This window comes from Fukomys damarensis, unplaced genomic scaffold (assembly GCF_012274545.1).
Source record: "Fukomys damarensis isolate Sample0158 unplaced genomic scaffold, DMR_v1.0_HiC HiC_scaffold_24, whole genome shotgun sequence".
NCBI classification, from domain to species: Eukaryota; Metazoa; Chordata; class Mammalia; order Rodentia; family Bathyergidae; genus Fukomys; species Fukomys damarensis.
The window spans coordinates 70656768-70677912 of NW_022900936.1; the positions used below are offsets into that span (position 1 = coordinate 70656768).

General features: G+C 38.0%; 2 protein-coding genes across 5 annotated transcripts in view; both read right to left on the reverse strand.

Annotated features, from left to right (window-relative positions):
• Positions 1-21145, reverse strand: part of Rad18 (RAD18 E3 ubiquitin protein ligase) — a 143107-nt gene that overhangs the window by 117935 nt on the left and 4027 nt on the right. For all 4 annotated transcript variants that reach the window (XM_010618704.3, XM_010618714.2, XM_010618721.3 and 1 more), the window contains exon 2: positions 16284-16365. In XM_010618704.3, coding sequence (XP_010617006.1) covers positions 16284-16365 — 82 coding nt within the window. The remainder of the gene's footprint in view (positions 1-16283; positions 16366-21145) is intronic.
• Positions 4059-4338, reverse strand: LOC104858451 (small integral membrane protein 20-like). The gene has a single exon (XM_019206818.2). It carries the CDS (start codon positions 4336-4338, stop codon positions 4135-4137), a length of 204 nt encoding a protein of 67 aa, XP_019062363.1. The 3' UTR covers positions 4059-4134.

A 21145-nucleotide genomic window follows, 5' to 3' on the forward strand; every position in this document is an offset into this window, starting at 1 on the left:
TAGGGCCCAGTCGTGGAGGCCTTTTGGCTGTTCACGCTTCGTGGAGTGGAAGTGAGACTTTAGGTCTTACACAAGGGAACAGCTTTAATACAGGACACATATTTTATGGGATTATTTTATAATATTCATTGAAAAAGTCAAATGCAGAGGAGTGCAAGAGTTCTAACCACACACTAGAGACCCAAAGAATCCAGCCAAAGGCCTGGATCCCACAACAATGTGCCACACAAGTCCAGTTGAAGGCCTAGAGTCCAAGGCAGTGTCCTCCTTGAGTCCAGCCAGCGGCCTAGAGCCCATGACAATGTCTCATGCTTACCCATATTGAGGATCTGCACCTGCAAGGCCTAAAGGACAGTGGTAGAAGCCAGAAAACCCGCACCAGTGGGTTGAAGGATTTGTGCCACGAGGTTGAGGGATTCACACTGGAGCCAGGAAGTGATGTTTGAAGTGAAGATCACAGTTCCCCTGATGAGAACAGCAGCTATTCCCAGCAACAGCAGCATCAAAGCCCCAAGCTTCCCCTCCAATGAGAACAGCCAAGTTTGCATCAGGAAAACCACCCTTGGCAAGCTTCTCCAAGAAAATCAATAGCCCAACATCTTCCCCTCCAGTTCTCTATGCCATTGGCAATAATCCTCAGGTGAGTTTTTGTCAGGAGCCATTCTACATATTTTGGGGAGGGAAATCATTTCACAATTAAATTATGATTAGGGCTGTCTGAGGCCTAATGGTCCAGTGATGCTGTGACACTCAAGGGCAAGATTACATCAGTTGAAGACATCCTGTTTCTTTAAGAACCAAGTAGTAATACAAAAAGAAAGGTTTAACCTGGGAAGGAGCAAATTCCTTATCAGCTTAATTCATCCCACCTACTGTTGTAAGAATGTTTTGCTCAGCTCACCGTCCTAATCAACAAGCTCATCAACCTAAGATCCTCATCAACCACAGGATTGCCCTTGCCCTCTGAGACACCTGTTACTCCCTCTGATTATAAGATCTCCTGAACTGAAGATCACTACCACCCTCTAAGCCATCTGATACTCCCCATGAACCTGATAAATTGTGGCAAGCTTGGAGTGTCTTCGTCTGCGCCTGCTCTGAGGCACTGACCTCCCAGCCCTATATATACTTCGAAATTATACAAATCTCTGTTGTCTTTTTTTCTTTAGCCCTCACCATCCCTCTTTCTAGGCAGTCAGAGGATTGATCACCCTCCAATAGGTCTTCCACACGAAAACACGCTGGTTTGGTTCATCTGTACATTCCAAATTGACCATTAGTCAATCCACCACTTAAGTCCTAAGCATTTCAGCAGAAATACACATAAACTGAACTCACCACACTTGAGGTAGAGTAAAACACTCTCCTAGTCAAAGAAAAGCAGACATGTCTAACAGAATTGCTAAAAGCTAATTCCAAGGGGCCAAATCCCACTCACTTAAGGAACGCTATTAAAAAGGATCAGTTTGCTGGGCATGGTGGCATATGCCTGTAATCCTAGTTACTCAGGAGGGTGAAGCAGGATGATTGCACATTCAAGGCCATCTTGGACAACTCAGCCAGACTCACTCTGTCTCTAAATTAAAAATAAAAATTGCAATACAGCTCAGTGATAGAGCACATGTGGGCTCAATCTTCAGTACAACAAAAAGAAAAAAGGGAGGAGATAGTTTAGTTGAGGGTAAGGGGCCAGTAAGATTTAGATACAGTACAATTTAGATTCAGGTACCCAGAAAGAGTTTTATTAGTCTCAGTAAATATACTGCAGGAAGAAAAATGAACAGATATGTTATAAAAAGGATAAGACGAGGAATGGGTTACGTTCTTCTGGGAAGCAAACAGAAAGGACCATTTTGACATTATAAGGCCCTTGGAAGTTGCCAGTCTATCCTAACAACACACAGAAAACTGAAAAATGATAAAACATCTCTTTTTAGGTCCATCAGAAAGCAATATCAAAGAATAAGTGAGAATTTCCCAAATTAATCGTAGACAGTAAGCCACTTATCCATGAAAACCAAACAATACCACATAGGATAAATGCCAAACAAACAAGCAAAACATTATACCTCAGCAGTTCATATTCAAACTACAGAAATCAAAGATAAAGAAAAAATCTTGAAAGGAGCCAGGAGGAAGGTGGGTGAAACTTGTCTACAGAGAGACAAAGATAACAATTACATGTGACTTCTCCTCACAAGAATATGAAGAAATATTTAAATTGTTCAGAAGAAGAAATGCTTTCCCAAGCCAGTAAAAATCGAGGAACATTACTGACAATAGACCTTCCTTCAAAACATGATAAACTTTCTTTGGAAAGAGGAAAAACAATGTAGGACAGAAACTCAGACCTACAAAAGAGCAATGGAGAAGTGAAAGTAAAATAAAAACTTTATTATTTAATATTCTGAGAGATAAATTTCCATAAAATAATAGCAATAAAGTATTGAATTCTATATGCTTATGTGTATGTCTATATATTGTTTATATATGTATTAAATATATGCATGCTTTTGAATAAGTAAAATGAGTAACAGCAACTCACTGCTGTAACGATAGGGCTATGTCATAGTTAACTGTTGCCCAGCTGATTGGCTCTGGATGTGACTGAAAGATGTATTTACTGAAGAAGGAAGACCCACCTTTTGTTGGTGGCACTAACAGGCTTGCAGCCTGGATGGAATAAAAAGGGAAAGAAGAAGGAAGTCTCACTGCTGTTTCTCTGGAGATCTAAGCTTTGCCATCACCTTCAGGTGTCCCTCTCCAGGCTTCCAGAGCAGAAGCTTCTGCCTTATATGGACTTGTACAGGACTCTGCAATGAGCTCCAGGCCTTTGATTTTTCACCGGATCCTTTGAATCTCCAGCAGCCCTTCTGCACTCTCCAGGAGGCCAATGTAAGCCTACCCTGTAAAACTCCATATACATTAAAATACTGGATTATAAATAACTTGCTCTGCAAGTGTTCAACAAGACAAGAAAACATTTCTAGTCAACTAGTAATGTCTTACAATACGAATACTATGTGACACTGAATGTCACGTGATCACAACTCAGTCAATAGTTCTCTCTCTCCCTCTCCCTCTCCCCCCCCCCACCTCACAGGATTGTGTGTAATTGTCTCCAGGAAGTTATGGAGGAGATCTCATCTGCAGAGAAGAAGAAAAAGGCAAAGAATCCCTCAGTTCAAATGTGATTAGGGAAATGTGTAAAATGTGGGTAAGAGTGCAAAATTCTGTACAAAAGTACCATGTGAATAAGGCTTTAGCAGAATGAACAATAAATCTGTTTAACGACAAACCAATTTCACATTTCTGTGAAATACTCAAGAGGAAGCAAAAGCAAGTGTCACAGTATAAATTCCTTGTTAAAGTTGCTCCAAAAGATTCCATTGAGCCAATAGATAGCTGTGATTCCATTAATGACAGTCATACTATACAACAACCCTCCTCTCTCCTCTCCTTCACACCAACCATGGTTTTTTTTCTTTTTTTTTTTTCAAAATAAAAATAAATAATTTTAATGGACATATTTTCAACTTCTGTTGACTCACCACTGATGCGTACTATGCACAGGCACTCCTGTGGTTTGACCTGCTTTATATTTATTTATTTTCCAGAATGGAGAAATCTTCAACAGGAGATGGCTCAGCCGAACTGTTTATTCTTAAACAGCACAAAGTACCTGGTCCACAAAGAGCTTTATCAAATTGAATATTTTCAAAGAGCCCTAAGAGGCAGCTCAGCATGGTGGTTCTTCACTGAAATCTGCTTCCGCAAGCCCACAGATTGCTTGTATTCCTATCATAGCTCAGGAGGTGATAAAGACTGAATAATAAACAGATCTCCCGCAAACAGCCCCACAAGATAGCTTCATTTCTGGAAAGTCAACTAAATCATGCAAGCCTTCCTAATGGTGTGGTGTGTTCCAGGGTACTTTTCATATTTAAGAAGGGAAATACTACTTCTGATGCATAGTCTTTCATGACAAATACTCTTATTGACGGCATTTCAGGGTTTTCTTCTCCAGCCACCCCTCAGTGAAGTGTTCTATTAGTGAAGCTCCTTATTATGTTCGAAGCAGAGTCGAAAGCATGAAGATGTCTACTTGCGTAATCAGAGACGGTGACAGCCTTCTCATTTCCTGCCAAATGGATCGGACCACACTTTTAACCCTGGTGGTTGCACATCTTCTTGGACAATCCCAGCCCGATTGATGGCTTGTTCCTTCTGGTACTCCTCCAGCCTCATTAGGGGCCGGAAGTAGATGGGGTATAAGGAGGCACCAACCAAGGAGAAGAAGCCGCCAAAAATAAGCACGGTGCGCAGGTTCTGGGACATGGAGCCGGGCCGGGGCTGACCTGACCTGCGACCATTTGCACGCGCGCGGAGACCTTGCTCCAGCCGGCCAGGCCCATGACCCCACTCGGAAATACCATGGAAGTTTTCAAAGGTTAAGTGCAGGCTATTTGTTTTTCTCTGTATTTTGTTTTTTATTATTTTATATTACAGTACAGTGTTATAATCATTTTTATATTACTATCTTGGGTTGTGGAATGCATCATCTGCGTTTCCATTATTTCTTATAGGAAAATACATTTTGATATACAGTGCTTTGAAATGTTTTCAAAACAAGTTATGCTCACAAACCAAGATCTATAGATAGACAGATATAATATAAAATCTCTTTCTCTAGTGAGCACTGACAATAGGCTGCTATAACAATCAGATCTAGATGCCAGCATAGTCAGTTTCTAAGAGAGCCTCACTATGTCCTCACAGACAGGGCAGGAGAGACTACAAGCTTTTTGACTTCTTTTGGGGAGGAACCAGGGATCGAACTTGGGATGTGCTTGTGAGGCATGTGGTGGCATCACTGAGCTAAATCCCCAGCCCTGCCTAACAGAATCTTAATGTTGCCTCTTGATTGAGCAAAGGTCAGTGAATGAAATATTTAAATATTTATTTCATTTTTTTAAGAAATGAAATTGCTTTTTATTTCCATATCAACCTTGATTAATTTTATTAATCAAAATCCACAAAAGGAAAAAAAAAGTTGGATGCTGGTGAGTCTTTTAAAAAATGAAAATTTAACAATGTCTAAAAGCCAAGACTGAGCCGAGTGTTGTGGTGCTCACTTATGATTCCAGTTCTCAGGAGGCTGGGGCAGGGAGGAGCATGAGTAGCAGGGTCAACCTGGGCTCCAGAAAGAGACTGTCTCTAAATAAATAAACAAATAAATAACCAGAGACAATCTAGGAACATATCTTTGAGCATCCTCCATTATTAACTCAGAAAAATTGTACAAGTGCAAAAAAACCTGGCCCTTGAACACAAAAACCATTTCTCAGCTAATGTTTTATGGATTGGACAAGTCCATGCACCTGCCCCTAAAAAGCATGCGTTTAAAATATGAATTTGGATCAACTTAACTAACTTACAGTGTGAGTTACTTTCATTGCTGAAACAAAATACCTGACACCCAAAGTTAGAGGGGAAGGGGTTTATTTGGCTTACAGTTTGTAGAGGTTCAGTCCATAATCAGCTGGCTCTGAGGCTGGGATGGCAAATAAGCATCACAGAGGAGACAACATGGCATGGGCAAGGCAGCAGAAAGGTAATGAGAGTTAACAGCATCTCCCTTCTACCTTATTCAGACTACTCAGGATGGGCAGCACTCATAGCCTTAATCCTAGTGCTCTTGAGCCTAGCAGTGCATCATGAATCATTTCCAGCTTCACACACTCTAGATCCAGCCTATGACCACATGAGGCTTTGCGGGGACGTCTAGACCCCAACCATAACACCTACATTCTGTCAGTACGCTACACTCAAATTTTAATAACTGCATAAATGTAGTGTTCATTATTCATATCCAAAAGATAAAACACAGCAAAACACAATATGGCAATTTACAATAATAAATCCTGAAGTGTTTAAGGAGTAGCAATATATGGCTAGAATTGTGGATCACCAACTACAGTCAATTCAGGTGATAACAGAATACCACAGACCTGGCTTCTACCAAAACTGAGAATTTTTCTATCATTAAAATAATACTAAAGATCTGCAAAGGAAAAGTATATGTCATCTTCAATTCCAGTACAGAATTGAAAACACAAAAGTATAAAAAACTAACTATAAATATATGTTAACTGATAAACAATATAAAACAGGTAATTTGTGATATCATTATCAAAGTATAGGGAAAAGAAGTAAAAGACTGGAGATTTTTTGTTTGTTTGTTTTAATGAACTGTGGGCTCAGCTAGTTAGACCTCACTAGCAACACTAAAACTTCACACTATTTTATTTTATTTTAATCTTATTGCAGTACTGGGAATGAAACCCAAGGCTTTCTGTAGGACAGCACTGTACCACCAAGTTACATTCTCAGCCAAGGAGTAGAAGTTTTAAAAGAGAAAAAAACAGCAAAAATGAAACAAAAGAACATACATACATACATAAAAGAATAGTTTCTATTTGAGATAAAAGATGCTACTGGCTTAAAACAAAATGGTATATAGTATACCCCATAAAGTCATGGTAAAGAAATCACAGCCTCAGTCATTTGATGATTTTTCCTTAGAACCTAACTAAAAATTGTTTGCAGAAACCCCAAGAATTTCTCAGATACTGCAAATATCTTCCACATTTGTTTTCTGAGGGTTTTTTTGACAGGTTTGCAAGTAGCCAATCTGAGAGCATTATTGAGTTTTTCCTTGCTGCTGACTGGCTGCTGCCCTGTAACTCATTTCTACCAGATGCACCAGCATTCCTGCATTACATCAGATTGCTATACCGCCGAGCACTATCTCGAATGTTCTTGGTTTTGTTATTCTTAAAGCCCAACAATATGCCACCAAAATACCCTGCACCATCTAAGACTTTTGATTACAAACCTAAGCACCTGAAGAAGTTTAAGACACTTCAGAAGATTGAACTACTATATAGTATTATTAAAATAAATTATTATAGTACTGACTTCTAGGATGGTAAGTGGTAAGCAGCAGAGAAAAGCCCCACTGAGTTTTGGGGTCCAGACACTGGAATAAGGCAATATGAGGAAGACAAAAAGGAGGGAAGTAGATCTGAAGCTTCAGCAAGGATCTGAAGTGAGAACTGAAGGCCAAAGAGAAAGACCTCAACAAAGAAGGAGGGGGCAATCAGTGCTTTCTCCCTATACATGGACTCACTGCCTAGGAAGGGAGGCTCAAGCCTGCAGAGGCACAGTGAATACTGGCAACTCCAGAGGCCTCCAGAGAAGCAACCAGTGGAATGGATCAGTAGACACAATGAACTACAGTGGTTGATGAGTTATTCAGGCTCAGACATCCCCCAGGAGAGGGAGACTGGCCAGTACCCATCTTGGAGAGGGATCAACTGAGCTTAGAAATCAGAGCAGCTATGGGCTGGCTCCATCTAGCAGATCCCAGTATCAGGGTGAGGCAGAACAGAGTTCAAGTCAGCAGGTCAGAGAGCCAATTTTAAACTGGTAGGAGACACACGGAGGGTTGCAGGCTGAACAAATCAGGTTCTAGTCTCACTGCCAGAAAACAACCTGAACTTCAGTGGGATAAAAGCTTGCTGGGATTATCTGCTACCACACCATACTACACCATAAACCTATGGATGGCTTGCTGGGATTAATCAACACAGATCTGTCTGCCTACTCTATCTACCAGTGACAGCAAACACACACCCTGAAGTGGACATTTTTTTCTTTTCATGCTGTTTTAGTTGCTGTTTGTTGTTTTGTTTTGCTTTTTCCTTGACAGCTTGTCCTTGTTCTTATATAAATGTGAACATTGTTTCTAGGTTTTCTGTTCTTTTTATTTCTTCCTTCTCTTTCCTTCCTGTCTTCTTCACCAGTTTCCCAAAGTTTGCATAATCTTCCTTGATCCATCAGCCTTGCTTCTAATCTCTTCTTCTATTTCTCTATTTTTCCCCAAAACCCCTTCTAAATTTTCTCCACTGATGGTAATATCACCATATTAAGGGCATACTTACTATACACAATTTTCTGGTTTTAGATTTTCTTATATAACCACAAACATACTTCATACACTTAAAGATGGTAAACTAATAGTTACCACAGTTTGTCATTTTCTAGGCTGTGTTTGATACTATTGTTATTGCTAATTGTACTACTTTAGCCAAGGTGATACAATTGTTCTAATCAGTTGTTGTTCCTGGTAGCCAAGACTGAGACTGCCTAAGGGTCATAAACAATACTATAGGCCAGGGCCAAAGAAACTGGGGTGAGGCCAAAAAGTAGCAGCTTCTCATCCCAATTTAATTTAAGAGGTAGGATCCTGCAACAAACTCAAAACCCAAAAGGCAGCTATATTTGGAAGGTATCTCTGAGAAGCAGTCATTTCCTGAGGGTTCTAAGTACAAGCAATAAAGCTATGTGCTATAAGCAATTTACAAGCATCACCCAAAGAATTAAACTTTAAAAAAAAAAAAGAAAATGAGAAGATGCTTAAGCAATATGCGACCATAGATTTCCAGTTCACCAAGGCAAACCCAGGTGGCAACAAGGTGGAACAATTCGAAAGCAGGTCACTCTATGAAGTGCCACCAGTGGAAGTAACAAAACAGATTAATGAGACTCTAGAAACTAATCAAATCAGAAATAATTTCTCAACTACGGAAATGGTGACATAATGGAAGACATGGTTAATAACTCTAGAGCATTACAAATTTTAAAAATAGAAGAACCTAGGAAAATGATGAAAACCATGAACATCCAACATAGGAGAGAAATGGGGTCCATGAAACAGATTCAAACAAATATTTAGGAGACGAAGAATTCCACTGAAATTATATGCAGCAGAATGAGCCAATATGAGACAGAATATCAGATACAGAGGATAGGATTGCAGATAGCAATTATGAATAGCAAGGGACCATGCAAAATTAATCAGCTGCTAGATGATGTAATGAAGAATAACATAAAATTGATCAGAATCAATGAAAAAGCCAGAGACAGTGAAAATGATCCCCCCCCAAAAAAAAAAAAAACTGTTTACAGAAGTAGTGGCAGAAAACTTCAGAACCATAGAAAAAGAATTTGATGTATAGACAAGAGGCATATAGAATTCCAATAAGCCATGATTTAAAAAAAAAATCTATATCAAGGCATATAATAGTTGAGATTCCAAAAATTCAACACAAGAACAGAATATTTAAAAGCTGTTGGAGAAAATAAATAAATCACCTATAAAGGAAAACCCATCAGGATGACAGTAGACTTCTCAACACAAACCCTCAAGTCGAGGAGAGCATGGAGTGAAGTATTTAAGCCCTAAAAGAAAACAATCTCCAACCCAGATCAATGTATTCCACAAAATTATCTTTCAAAATTGATGGAGAAATAAGATACTTCCAGTGAAAAAAAACACCTGAAGAAATTCATGACCACCAAACTAGCACTCCAAAATATGTTGAAGGACATTCTGGAAAGAAATAATGAGGACTACAACTCCAGAAACCCAAACACAATGAATCTACCCAGCAAGGCAAATAATTAAACAAAGGGGGAAAACAAAGGAAACAACAACAGGAAAATAACATGGCAGGATAAGTCAATATAAGCTATAACCATCAATGTAAATGGTCTCAATTCACTAATCAAAAGAAAAAGACTGGCAGAATGGATCAAGAAGCAAGATCCAACAATATGCTGCATATAAGAAACACATTTAATTCAAAAATAAATTCAAAGACAGAAAGTCAAAGGATGGAAAACAATATTACATGTGATAGGAACCCAGAAAAAAGCAGCAATAGCTATTCTCTTTGCAGAAAAAGTGGATTTCAAGCCAAGACAGATTGAGAGAAACAAAGAAAGCTATTACATCCTTATAAAGGAAAAACCCAAGAAAAAGAGATAACAATCATAAATATATATGCACCATATACCCACATGCCCCACTATATAAAACAAATATAAACAGATATGAAATATCAAATAACCACTAACACAACTGTAATGGGAGACCTCGATACTCCACTGTCACACATAGACAGATCAACTAGACAAAAAAAAAAAAAAATCAACAAAGAAATATCAGAACAGAACCAAATTTCAAAAGTTTTTGTTCAAAACAAATGGACTTAACAGATGTCTGAAGAATGCTCCATCCCACAATATAAGAATACATGGTCTTCTTAGTTGTACATGAGACATTCTCCAAAACAGGCCACATATTAGCTCATAGAACATGCTTAAGTAAATGCAAAGGAACTGAAATTATCCCATGCATATTATCAGACCATAGTGCAATGAAAATGGCAAAAGAAACCACCAAAATTTCATAAACATATGGAAATTAAATAACATACTCCTGAACAATCAATGGGTATCAGAAGAAACTAAAGAAGAATTAGACAGTTTCTACAATTAAATAATACCAATACAACATACTGAAACTTATGGGACAGAATGAAAGTAATCCTATGAGGGAAATTTATAGCAGTGAATTCCCATAACAGAAAAACAGACAGAGTTCATATAAACAACCTAATGTGGAACTTCAAGTTTCTAGAAAAAGAAGAGCAAATCAAGCCCAAAGCTCATACAGAGGAGGAAATTATAAAGATCAGAGCAGAAATGTATGCAATGGAAACTAAGAAAACAATAGTATAGATGAATCAAAGAGTTGGTTCTTTGAAAGATTAAATAAAATTGACAAACGCTTAGCCAACTTTATCAAAGAAAGGAAAGACTCAAACCTATGCAATTAAGATTGAAGGGTGAAATCACAACAGATACTGCAGAAATCCAGAAGATCATCAATACCTACCACAAGAAACTGTACCCTAATAAGATGGAAAACACAGAAGAAATGGACCAATTCATTCTTTCATTCATATCTGTGTGTGTGTGTGTGCGCGCGCGCGCGCGCGCGCGTGTGTGTGTGAATTACCAAAGCTGAGTCAGGAAAATATAAAAATTCTAAATAAACCAGTATCGGTCAATGAAATTGAAGATGTAATTAAAAATCTACCAACAATGAAAAGTCCAGGCCCTGACAGATTCACTGGTGAATTCAAAAAGAAATTTAGAGAAGACCTAATGCTGCTAGATCTCAACTTTTTAATGAAATTAAAAGGAAAGCAATACTCCCAAAGTCATTCCTAAAAGAAAGCATTAACCAAATACCAACACCAGAGAAGGATCCAACCAAATAAGAGAACTACAGGCCCAATCTTCCTAATGAATATAGATACAAAAACCCTCAATAAGATACTGGCGAACAGAATGCAGCAAATCATCAAGATTATACATAATGACCAAGTAGGATCCATCCCAGGGATGCAGGGATGGTTCAACATACACAAATCAATAAATGTAATATACCATATCAACAGACCCAAAGACAAAAACCATGTTATCATCTCAATCAATGCAGAAAAAGCATTTGACAAGATCCAACATCCATTCATGATAAAAACCCTACAAAAAACTGGAATAGATGGTCTTTATTTCAATCTGCTAAAAGCCATCTATGACAAAAAACAGCCAACATCATACTAAATGGACAAAAACTGAAAACACTCTAAAATCAGAAAGAAGTCAAGACTGTCCACTGTCACCACTCTTATCCAATATAGTTCTGGAAACACTGCCCAGAGCAATTAGAGAAGAGAAAGAAATAAAAAGAGTAAGGATAGGAAAGGAAAAAGTTAAATTACCATTATTTGCAGATGAGATGACACTCTACATAAAAGACCCCAAAAACTCTAGCAATAGACTTGCAGATTTCATAACCAATTCAGTAATGTAGCTGGACACAAAGTCAACACTCAAACTGGGGGAGGGATGAGGGAACTACTGCCTTATAAAAAGTAAAAGAAAACTTTGGTGACATGTGGAAAGACTGTATCCCCCATACTACTAATCCAATAAGGAAGTGAGGGAAGGCACCCACATGCTAGGGGATAAACTGCTTGCTGTAACTTCCCCAGATGTGCCTGCTCACAGCAAATACAGCTTTGCAATACTGACTCTAAAACGCTTCTCTTTCACTGCTCTTCATACCTCTGGGTTCATTCCTTAGGTCTGAAAGAGTGAATGCATTTCTCACAATACATTACTGCAGATTCTCCAGAAACAAAAAAGATAGGGATTATTTTTTTAAAAAGCCTCTCAATTAAGTAGGACCAGGAAAAGAACGTCTTCAACCTGATAATTATGTAAATATGTTATGAATATTTAAAAATGTAGCTAACATATTTGGTGATGAAAGACCAAAAGCCTTCCCCATAAAACCAGGACTGAGCGTAGGATGTCTACCCATAGCACTCCATTCAACATTACACTTGAGGTGCTAACCTGCTTAACAAGAAATAAAGCATATGGATTAAGAAGATATTACTATGCTTTTATTCACAGATGACATGATTGTACATTTAAAAATTTCTAAGAACTCAACAAAAATAGATGATGGAACTTAAAGTGAATTTAGCATGATCACATGAGGTCAATATAAAAAATTGTTTCTATGTGCAGAGTCTGAACAATGAAAACTAACACTGTTGAGAGAAATTAAAGAGAAGCTAAAGGATGGAAAAATACATCACGCTCACACACTGAAGACTCAACACTTAAGATGTCAACTGTATGAAATTAACCTCTAGATTCAGTACAATCTTACTGAACATTCCAGCAGGATTTTTTTTTTTTAGAAATTGACAACCTGAATCCAAATGTATTGGACATGCATTAAAAATGAAAAGCTCAAGAGAACTAAAGACAAAGTTGGAGGCCTTAACAATGCCTGACTCCAAAATTTACACAAAGACACATAACTAAGACGAACAGTATGAACACAAGGTTGACATAGAGATCAGCAGAAAAGTCCAGAACAGATGCCCTGGGATCATACTAAGTGACATGAGGAGAATGTTAGGTGGTAAGAGAAAGGTTCAATATCTTGGTTGCAGTGGCAAGGTGATATATATACATTTGTCAAAACTCACTGATACTTGTACAATATAATATGCACTTGAATTTATTTTATTGCATGCAAATTATACTAAAATAAAGATGATATTAAAATATATTTCAAATTAATCCCCCAAATCTACCATGGTCATTAATGTGGATCTGGTCTGAAAGAAAATTAAAATTCTTAAGAACCCATAACTGAGTTCTGGACATTCAATTCTCCTAACCCTCATCTAAGGTAGAAGCTACCAGATGTGAACTTGAAGAAATGCTGGGCAACTGCAAACCCTACCTACTGTGGACTCAAGAGTCAAACCTAAGTGCATCACTGCAGTCAGTCCCTGCCACTATTACTGCCATCCTTTTATTATGCATGTCTTCCTCATAGAAACTTTCCACCAATAAATACTGTTTTCTACTGAAACCATGGTTTTTAAATAGTAACTTAATTGATTTTTAACTTCCTAAGACAAATCAACTTAAAATAGAAGACAAGAAAGATCATGAACCTAAATAATCTATAAACTGAACAATGATAGGCTTAACCAACTCCTATGTACTGAATACCTCAAACTACATTACATAAAAATGCTGGGTATCTTCCCCAAAGAATTAAAAGAATCATACCACAACAATATATGTGCACCCATGTTCATAGCAGCACAGTTTTTAGTAACTAAAACTTGGAAACAGCCCAATTGCCCATCAACTGGAGACTGGAGAAAGATGTGGGTTTTTTATAAAATGGAGTACTACTCAGCCATAAAGAATGAGAAACTAGAGACATTTATAGCTAAATGGATACATATTGAGGGCACAGTCTTAAGTGAAAGAAAGAGGACACACATGTGTAAATAACAAATAGTTTCTCTGGTGTGAGAAACTAAAAGTGTAAGTAAGGATCAAAATGTATAATTGATAATGTGAAATAGGAAGAAAAGTTATAAAGAGGAAGGGGAGGTGGGAGGGGTAGGGGAAAGGAACTAATATGAGAAAAGGAAAAAATGGAAACAAAGTCTCTGTAAACAGGGAGGGTGGAGGGGTTGAAGGGAGGGCAGGGAAGCGAGGAAAAAACAAGAACCGAGATACATCATGTAAAGGTACAAGTTCCCAATGATTAATTTAACTGTATTGTAAACTTAAAATGTACTAATAAACTTAATGCAAAAAAATGCTTAGTGCTGGGTGTGGTGGCTCAGGCCTATAATCCTAGCACTCAGGAGGCTGAGGCAGGAGGATCCTGTAAGTTCGAGACCAGCCTGGGCTACATAGTGAGTTCCAGGTCAGTCTCAATTACACAGTGAGATCTTACCTAAAAAAAAAAAAAAAAAAGCTTACAGCTGGAGATGCAACACAGTGGCAGAGCATATAGCTAGTGTGTGCAAGGACCTGAGTTCAACCCTAGCACCTCAAAATTAAAAATAAAATAACCTGCTCATTTAGTATTTAAATGCATCTCATAAAATCATAAAGAGAAGGATAAATAAATTTCCCTTTTTTCTTTTTTGCAGTACTATGGATTGAATCTAGGGCCTTTACACTAAGCTACATCCCCAGCCCTTTTTTATTTTTTCATTTTGAGACAAGGTCTAGCTAAGTTTCACACACTGGAGTCAAACTTGCAACCCTCTTGCTTCTGCCTTCCAAAGTGTTGAGATTCCAGGCCTGCACTACCACATCCAGCTAGGTAAATTCTAATATATTAATCTTTCCAGCATCACACAGCAGTTTAGTGATAAGACTGTAATTCTCTTCAGTGGTAGAATTCCCACACTGTAAATTCAGATAATCCTCAACTTACAATGGTTTAAGTTAAAAAATTTTTTATTTACTGTGGGTAAAAACAATATGCACTCAATAGAAATCATACTTGGATTTTTTTTTTTCCCCAAACTAGCAATGTGCAGTACATACTCTCTCGCAGGATGATACCATCTAGAAATGCTGCACAGTGATCGTGAGCCACAGCCCCTAGTCTGCCTTGCACATGATCCAGGGGATGAGCTACCAGTACACTCTGAAGTATATTCTGCTGCTTGGTGTGAGGTCTGGTAGGTTGGGCGTATTAAATGCACTTTGGAAATTTGGGCATGGTGGGACAGGCCTGCCAGCCCAGCACTCTGGGAGGCAGAGGAAGGAGGACTGAAAGTTCATGCCTAGCCTGGGGAACTTAGCCAGACCCTGTCTCAAAATAAAAACTCTTTAAAGGAAAGACGGATGTAGTAGCTCAGCGTGACAGCCCTGGGTTTAATACCCAGTACAGCCAAAAAGTATTTTATACTTATGGTGAATTTACTGGAATATAACCCCATCATAAATCAAGAAGCATCTGTATTTTTATTATTACAGATTTTTAGCCTTTAAAATATTAGACCAAGTAATATTTAGTTGAAATACCTAATTTTTATCCTGTAAGAAATAAAATTCTGAGCTGGGCATGGTGGTATATGCATGAAGTTCCAATGACTTGAGAGGTTAAGATGGGAGAATCATTTGAATCCATGAGTTTAAAACCAGCCTGGGCAACTAGAAAGACTCCATCCCAAAAATAAATAAATAAATACTATTATCAGGTGTAATGGCTTACAGCTGTAATCCTAGCTCTAAGGGAGGCTGAGGCAGGAGGATCAGAGGTCCAGGAACCTAAAATGACTGTCTCAAAATAAAAATTATTTAAAAAATAAAAATTATAAAGGTCAGTGGCAGAGCACTTCTGGGTTTAATCCCCAGTACTTACCAAAAACAAAAACAACAACAACAACAAAAAAAAACCTTAATATTTAATATCTAAAAAAAGTTAAAACAGGACCAGGGATTTAGCTCAGTGGTTCCAGCACCTGCCTCACAGGTGCAAGGACCTGAGTTCAATCCCTGGTACCAAAAATAAATAAATAAATATTAAAAAGTTAAAACAAAGAAGCCCATATCATAATAAAAACTTTTACTGTCACAAATACCATAAAATGCACAAAAACATTCAAGTGGAAGGTGGTAGAACATAGAGGAAAAACTTTCACATCCAAGGAGGAAGTGGCCAATCATGGTGGCACACACTTGTAATCCTAGCACTCAGGAAGCTGAGGAAGGAGGATCTAGAGTTCAAGGCCAGTATAAGCTATGTAGTGAGTTAAGGCCAACCTGAACTACACAGTAATACCCTGTCTCAAAAAAAAAAGAAAAAAAAAAAGTGGTGCGAAAGACCTTCTTAAAACTGCAAGACAGAGGAGGTAAAGGTGAGAAATAAGTATGCATACATATTTTTGGTGCTAAACTAATTTTTTAAATAAAAATCAGATTCTTCCTAACTCACAAAGACAAAACATACTTACAGTTATGTGAACACTGAGGAATTATCATCGCAATGTTGAAATAGTCAAAGCAAATTCCACATCGCAGCAAATCATCTATTGTCTGAAATGAAAAAATACATATACATTCAGAAAGACACTAAAATTGGAATGCTTGCCACAGAATTTTTCTTTAGCACCTAAAAACAAACTTCTTTGCCCAATATATATATATTCAAAAGCTAACTGCAGAGACCTACCAGGAATCTTGACAGGGAGAAAATAAATCCTCATATAATCCCCACTCATTCAGAGCTCAGGTTTCTCAAACTGCTCTCCACACATAACATTGATACTGCACTTCCTGCACCTTACTCTCAGCCCTTTACAAAATACCTAATGTATTCTTCCTCTGCTTTCCCTGTGTTTCCAGTTCTTACTCAAAGCCTCCTCCTCTTCAGACCCTGCCCCATGGCCTACAGCTACTGGGGGTGAAAGGAACCAGTAGCCACTGCCATCACATACTTTAAGAACCAAACCAGAAACTATTAAAGCCAAACATTAGGAATCATCTAGTCAAGGGTTGGGGATGTAGCTCAGGAGCATACCACTTGCCTAGTTTGTGCAAGACTCTGGGTTTGATCCCCAGCAGAGCACATCACAAAAAATAATTAAAAATTATATAATTAGAACTTTACTTCACAGATGAGGTAACTGGTATCCAGCACAGGTATGAGTCAGTCAGAACTAAACTTCCTGTCTTCCCTCTCATTGGCAGTCCAGTGCTTCCTGCATGGTACTACCCTGTAGAGCCACATGGGGGAGCCCTGGAAACAGTAGGGACAGTGACAGCAGAGAGATAAGACAGACAAACTAGAGACAGATACAAGTGTGTCAACCTGGAATGCAGTCTAAACTGGGAAGGATCTATTCTTGCAACCCCAAATCTTCTAAATCATTTAAGTAAGGTACAGACAGCACATGTGGTCTGCTAGCTTTCCTTCAAAAGGGAGATCTGAGGGGCCAGGGATGCAGCTCAGGGGAACAGCACTTGCCTAGCATGTACAAGGCCCTCGGTTCACTCCCCAGCACTGTAAAAGAGAGGGGGATAAGAATGCAGTCTTTTTATCACAGGGAGTAAAGGTGTCTGAAAAGATACACAACAAATTAATGAGTAATCATGACTAGGCATCAGGGAACTGGACAAATGAGGGGCACTGTGGAAGGTAGACTTAGTTTTTATGAAAAGAATATATATATTCAAAAGCTAACTCCAGGCAACCTGCAAGGAATCTTGGCAAATATATTTTTATCTTTTTTTAACCATATAAATCTATTACCTAAATTTTAAAATTTGTAAAAAGATTAATGTCATTACTAGTCCATATGAAGAAATTTTATGCCGCCATTAAAATGTTTTCAAAGGCTAATACTACAGGAAAATGTTCATGTTTTAATGGATACTTTATAAGTCAGGAAACAAATCTACAACAGTAACAGTAACTCTGAAGTTTAATCCTAATAGCAACAATAACCACGATAATATCTGTTTATTATTCTTTTGGTTTATAGGATTTTGCACAAAGTAAAACAGAGAATATTACAGATTATCAAACCAAAATTAAGACTCTCTCCACTTCATCTTTTTTTTTTAGGGGGATACCAGGGATCGAATTCAAGACCTTGTGGTCTCCACTTCACCTCTCCTCTTTTTATTCCTTGGTTCCAGGGATTAAACTCAGGATCTTGGGCTTGCAAGGCAGGCGCAATACCACTGAGCTAATCCCCAGCCCTCTGCTGCATCTCTAACCTCCCCCAACTCTTTTCCAAAGGAAGAGCTTGTAATATGGTTTAAATATCTTATTTTCCCTTAAGGTTATACTGTGGAGAGTTTCTCTGATCAAGAAATACTCTTCAGAGGGCTGAGAATGTAGCTCAGTGGTACGGCACTTGCTCAGCATGCATGAAGCCTTGAGTTTGATCTTCAGCACTGCCAAGAACAAAAATATTTTTCAGAAAGATTATTTTCAGAGATGATGTGGTATTATGTGCTGTAAATGTATTTAACTTTCCTCTGTTGTAGGCCATGTTTATTTTTAACTGTTCTTAGAAGTAACACTACAGTAGATATCCTTGTGTAGTACTGATTTTACTTCCGTGGCAATCACTGTTTAGTTGATCTAATTATATAGCATTCAGGGGGGTTCTGTTTTGTCATTCATGATGTTGCTCTTAGTAGCACATATCACTTTGGGTTTGTTTTGTTTTTGTTTTTTAACAAAGAAGAGTCAGTTTTTAATCAGGCATTCAGCTATCTACTGTTTGTTTGTTTGTTTGTTTTTAAACAGACATTATTTTTTTCGAGCAGTTTTAGGTTCCTGGTGAAATTGTAGAGATTCCAGAGTTCCTCTGTCCTCCCTATTTTCTGCTCAAATTTACAGCCTCCCCCACTATAGACATCTGAACCCAGAGAGGCACATTTGGTATAGTCGATGAACTTACAGCATGTCATTATCCATGAAAGTCTAGTTCCCTTGGTACTATTAAGGGCACACATCGCCATTGCAGTGTCATATGGAACAGCTGAAAATCATCGATGTTCTATCTATTTATCCCACACAGCCCTCTCACTGCTAACAAACACTGGTCCTTTAATTACCTTCATGGTTTTGCCTGTTCCAGGAGGATATATAATCACAATCAAACAGGATGGCGCCTGTTACGATTGCACACTCTCCCTTAGGTACACACATCTCAGCTTCTTCCAAGTCTTTATATCTCATTCCTTTTTAGAGAACAGTAATAGTTCATGTCCGGAGGTCCTGAAGTTTAATCCCTACTAAAGGGACATCATTATTGCTCCCAAGTTTTGGCAACTGTGAGTAGAATTGCTATAAACATCCATGTAGGTGTTTCTATGGGGACATAAATTTCCAACTAACTTGGGTAAATTCCAAGGGTATAATTGTTGGACCAGATGGGAAGAGAATGTTTAGTTTTTAAAGAAACTGTTGAGCTGTTTTCAAAAGTAACTGCATCATTTGGTTTGTTTGTTTGTTTGTTTGTTTGTTTTTGGTTTTTTGAGACAGGGTCTCACTACGTAGTTGAGACCGACCCGGAACTCACTGTGTAGCCCCGGCTGGTCTCAAACTCACAGCTATCCTCCTGCCTCAGCCTCCTGAGTGCTGGGATTATAGGCATGCGCCACCACCCCCGGCTGTAACTGCATCATTCTGCATTCCCACCAGCAATGTATGTGAGTTCCTGCTACTTCACACCCTTAGCAGCATTTGGTGTCATCCATGTTCTGAATTTTGAACTTTTTAAGAGGTGTGCAGTGGTATCTCATGATTGCTTTAATTTGTATTTCTTTGATGATACATGATGTTCAGTATTTTTTCATACAAGTTATCTTTATATCATTTTCCCCCAAGGATTTTTAGTCTACGTTTGCAGTACATAATGATTACATTCCTTGCACTGAGTTGGCTCATGTATATACCACATTCCTTCCCCTCCCTCCCCCTCCCGCTTCTTTTTTTTTTTTTTTTTAAGCTTATTGGTACTTTTAAGTATTCAGTACAGTTACATTCATCATTGGGATCTTGTACCTTTACAGGACAGATCTTGGTTCTCATTTTCTCCCCATACCCCTTCCTCCCTTCACTTCCCTATTTACAAAGACTTTGTTTCCATTTTTTCCTTTTCTCATATTTTTTCTTGTACCTATTTCCTTTCCCCTACCCTTCCCACTTCCCCTACACCTTTAGCCCTTTTCTTCCTATTTCACATTATCAGTTATATAATTTAGATCTTATTTGAACTTTTAGTTTCTCTAGTTTCTCATTCTTCATGGCTGAGTAGTATTCCATTTAATAGAAAAACCACACCTTCTTTATCCAGTCTCCAGTTGATGGGCAACTGGGCTGTTTCCAAGTTTTAGCTATTACAAACTGTGCCACTATAAACATGGGTGCACGTATATCACTGTGGTATGATTCTTTTAATTCTTTTTTTTTTTAATTCTTTTGGAAAAGACACCCAACAGAGGGATAGCTGGGTCAAATGGAACCTCTAATCTCTTGATCACCTTCCCCTTTGAGAATGATCTTGTCCCAACTTCCTCTTATATATCTTTTAGTTTGCTCTTTAAATTTGTTTCTCCTGAAACAGAAATTATGCTCTTAAATGCTTGTATATCTGCTTGACTACATTTAACAATGTTCTCAAGGTACATCCATATTCCTACAAATAACTCAAATTTATTAGTGATTTCTTCCTTTATAGCTGAGTAGTACTCCACTTTGTATAAATACATTTTCTTTATCCATTCAGCTGTCCATGGACAGATAAGCTGCTTTTAAGATTCAGCTATTACCAGTTGTGCTGATATAAACATGGATATGTGTGCATTCCTGGAATATTTTGTCTAACTCTTTGGGGAAGATATCTAGAAGGGAAACAGCTGGATCAAATGTAATTTCTAATTTTAGGGTTTTTTTGTTTTGTTTTGTTTTTTTGAGGAATCTCCATACTGCTTTCCATACTAATTTTAAGATTGTATTCTCTAATTTTGGGGGGAATGCTGTTGGTATTTTGATTGGAATTATGGCAATTTTGAAAGTATGGGCATTTTGACTATATTAGTTCTGCCTTCTATTGGTTTTCCCTTATTTGGAAAGTTTTCTGGCATTATTTCAATAAACAGGTGTTTGATAATTCCAATTAGTCTTGGTCTTCTCTATGTCACCTGGAACTGTTAGGTCCACTTTTCATGTTCTTTTGTTTTAACTGAACACTGGTTACACTACTGTCTGTTAGGTCTGACATATTCTTCACATTGGTCACTTCTGCTACCTATACTTTTGACAGAATTTTTAATGTCCTGAATTTCTATTTAGAGG

Bases quoted from the DNA above. Each gene is read 5' to 3' on its own strand.
- LOC104858451 (XM_019206818.2), bottom strand. From the start codon at position 4,338: ATGTCCCAGAACCTGCGCACCGTGCTTATTTTTGGCGGCTTCTTCTCC.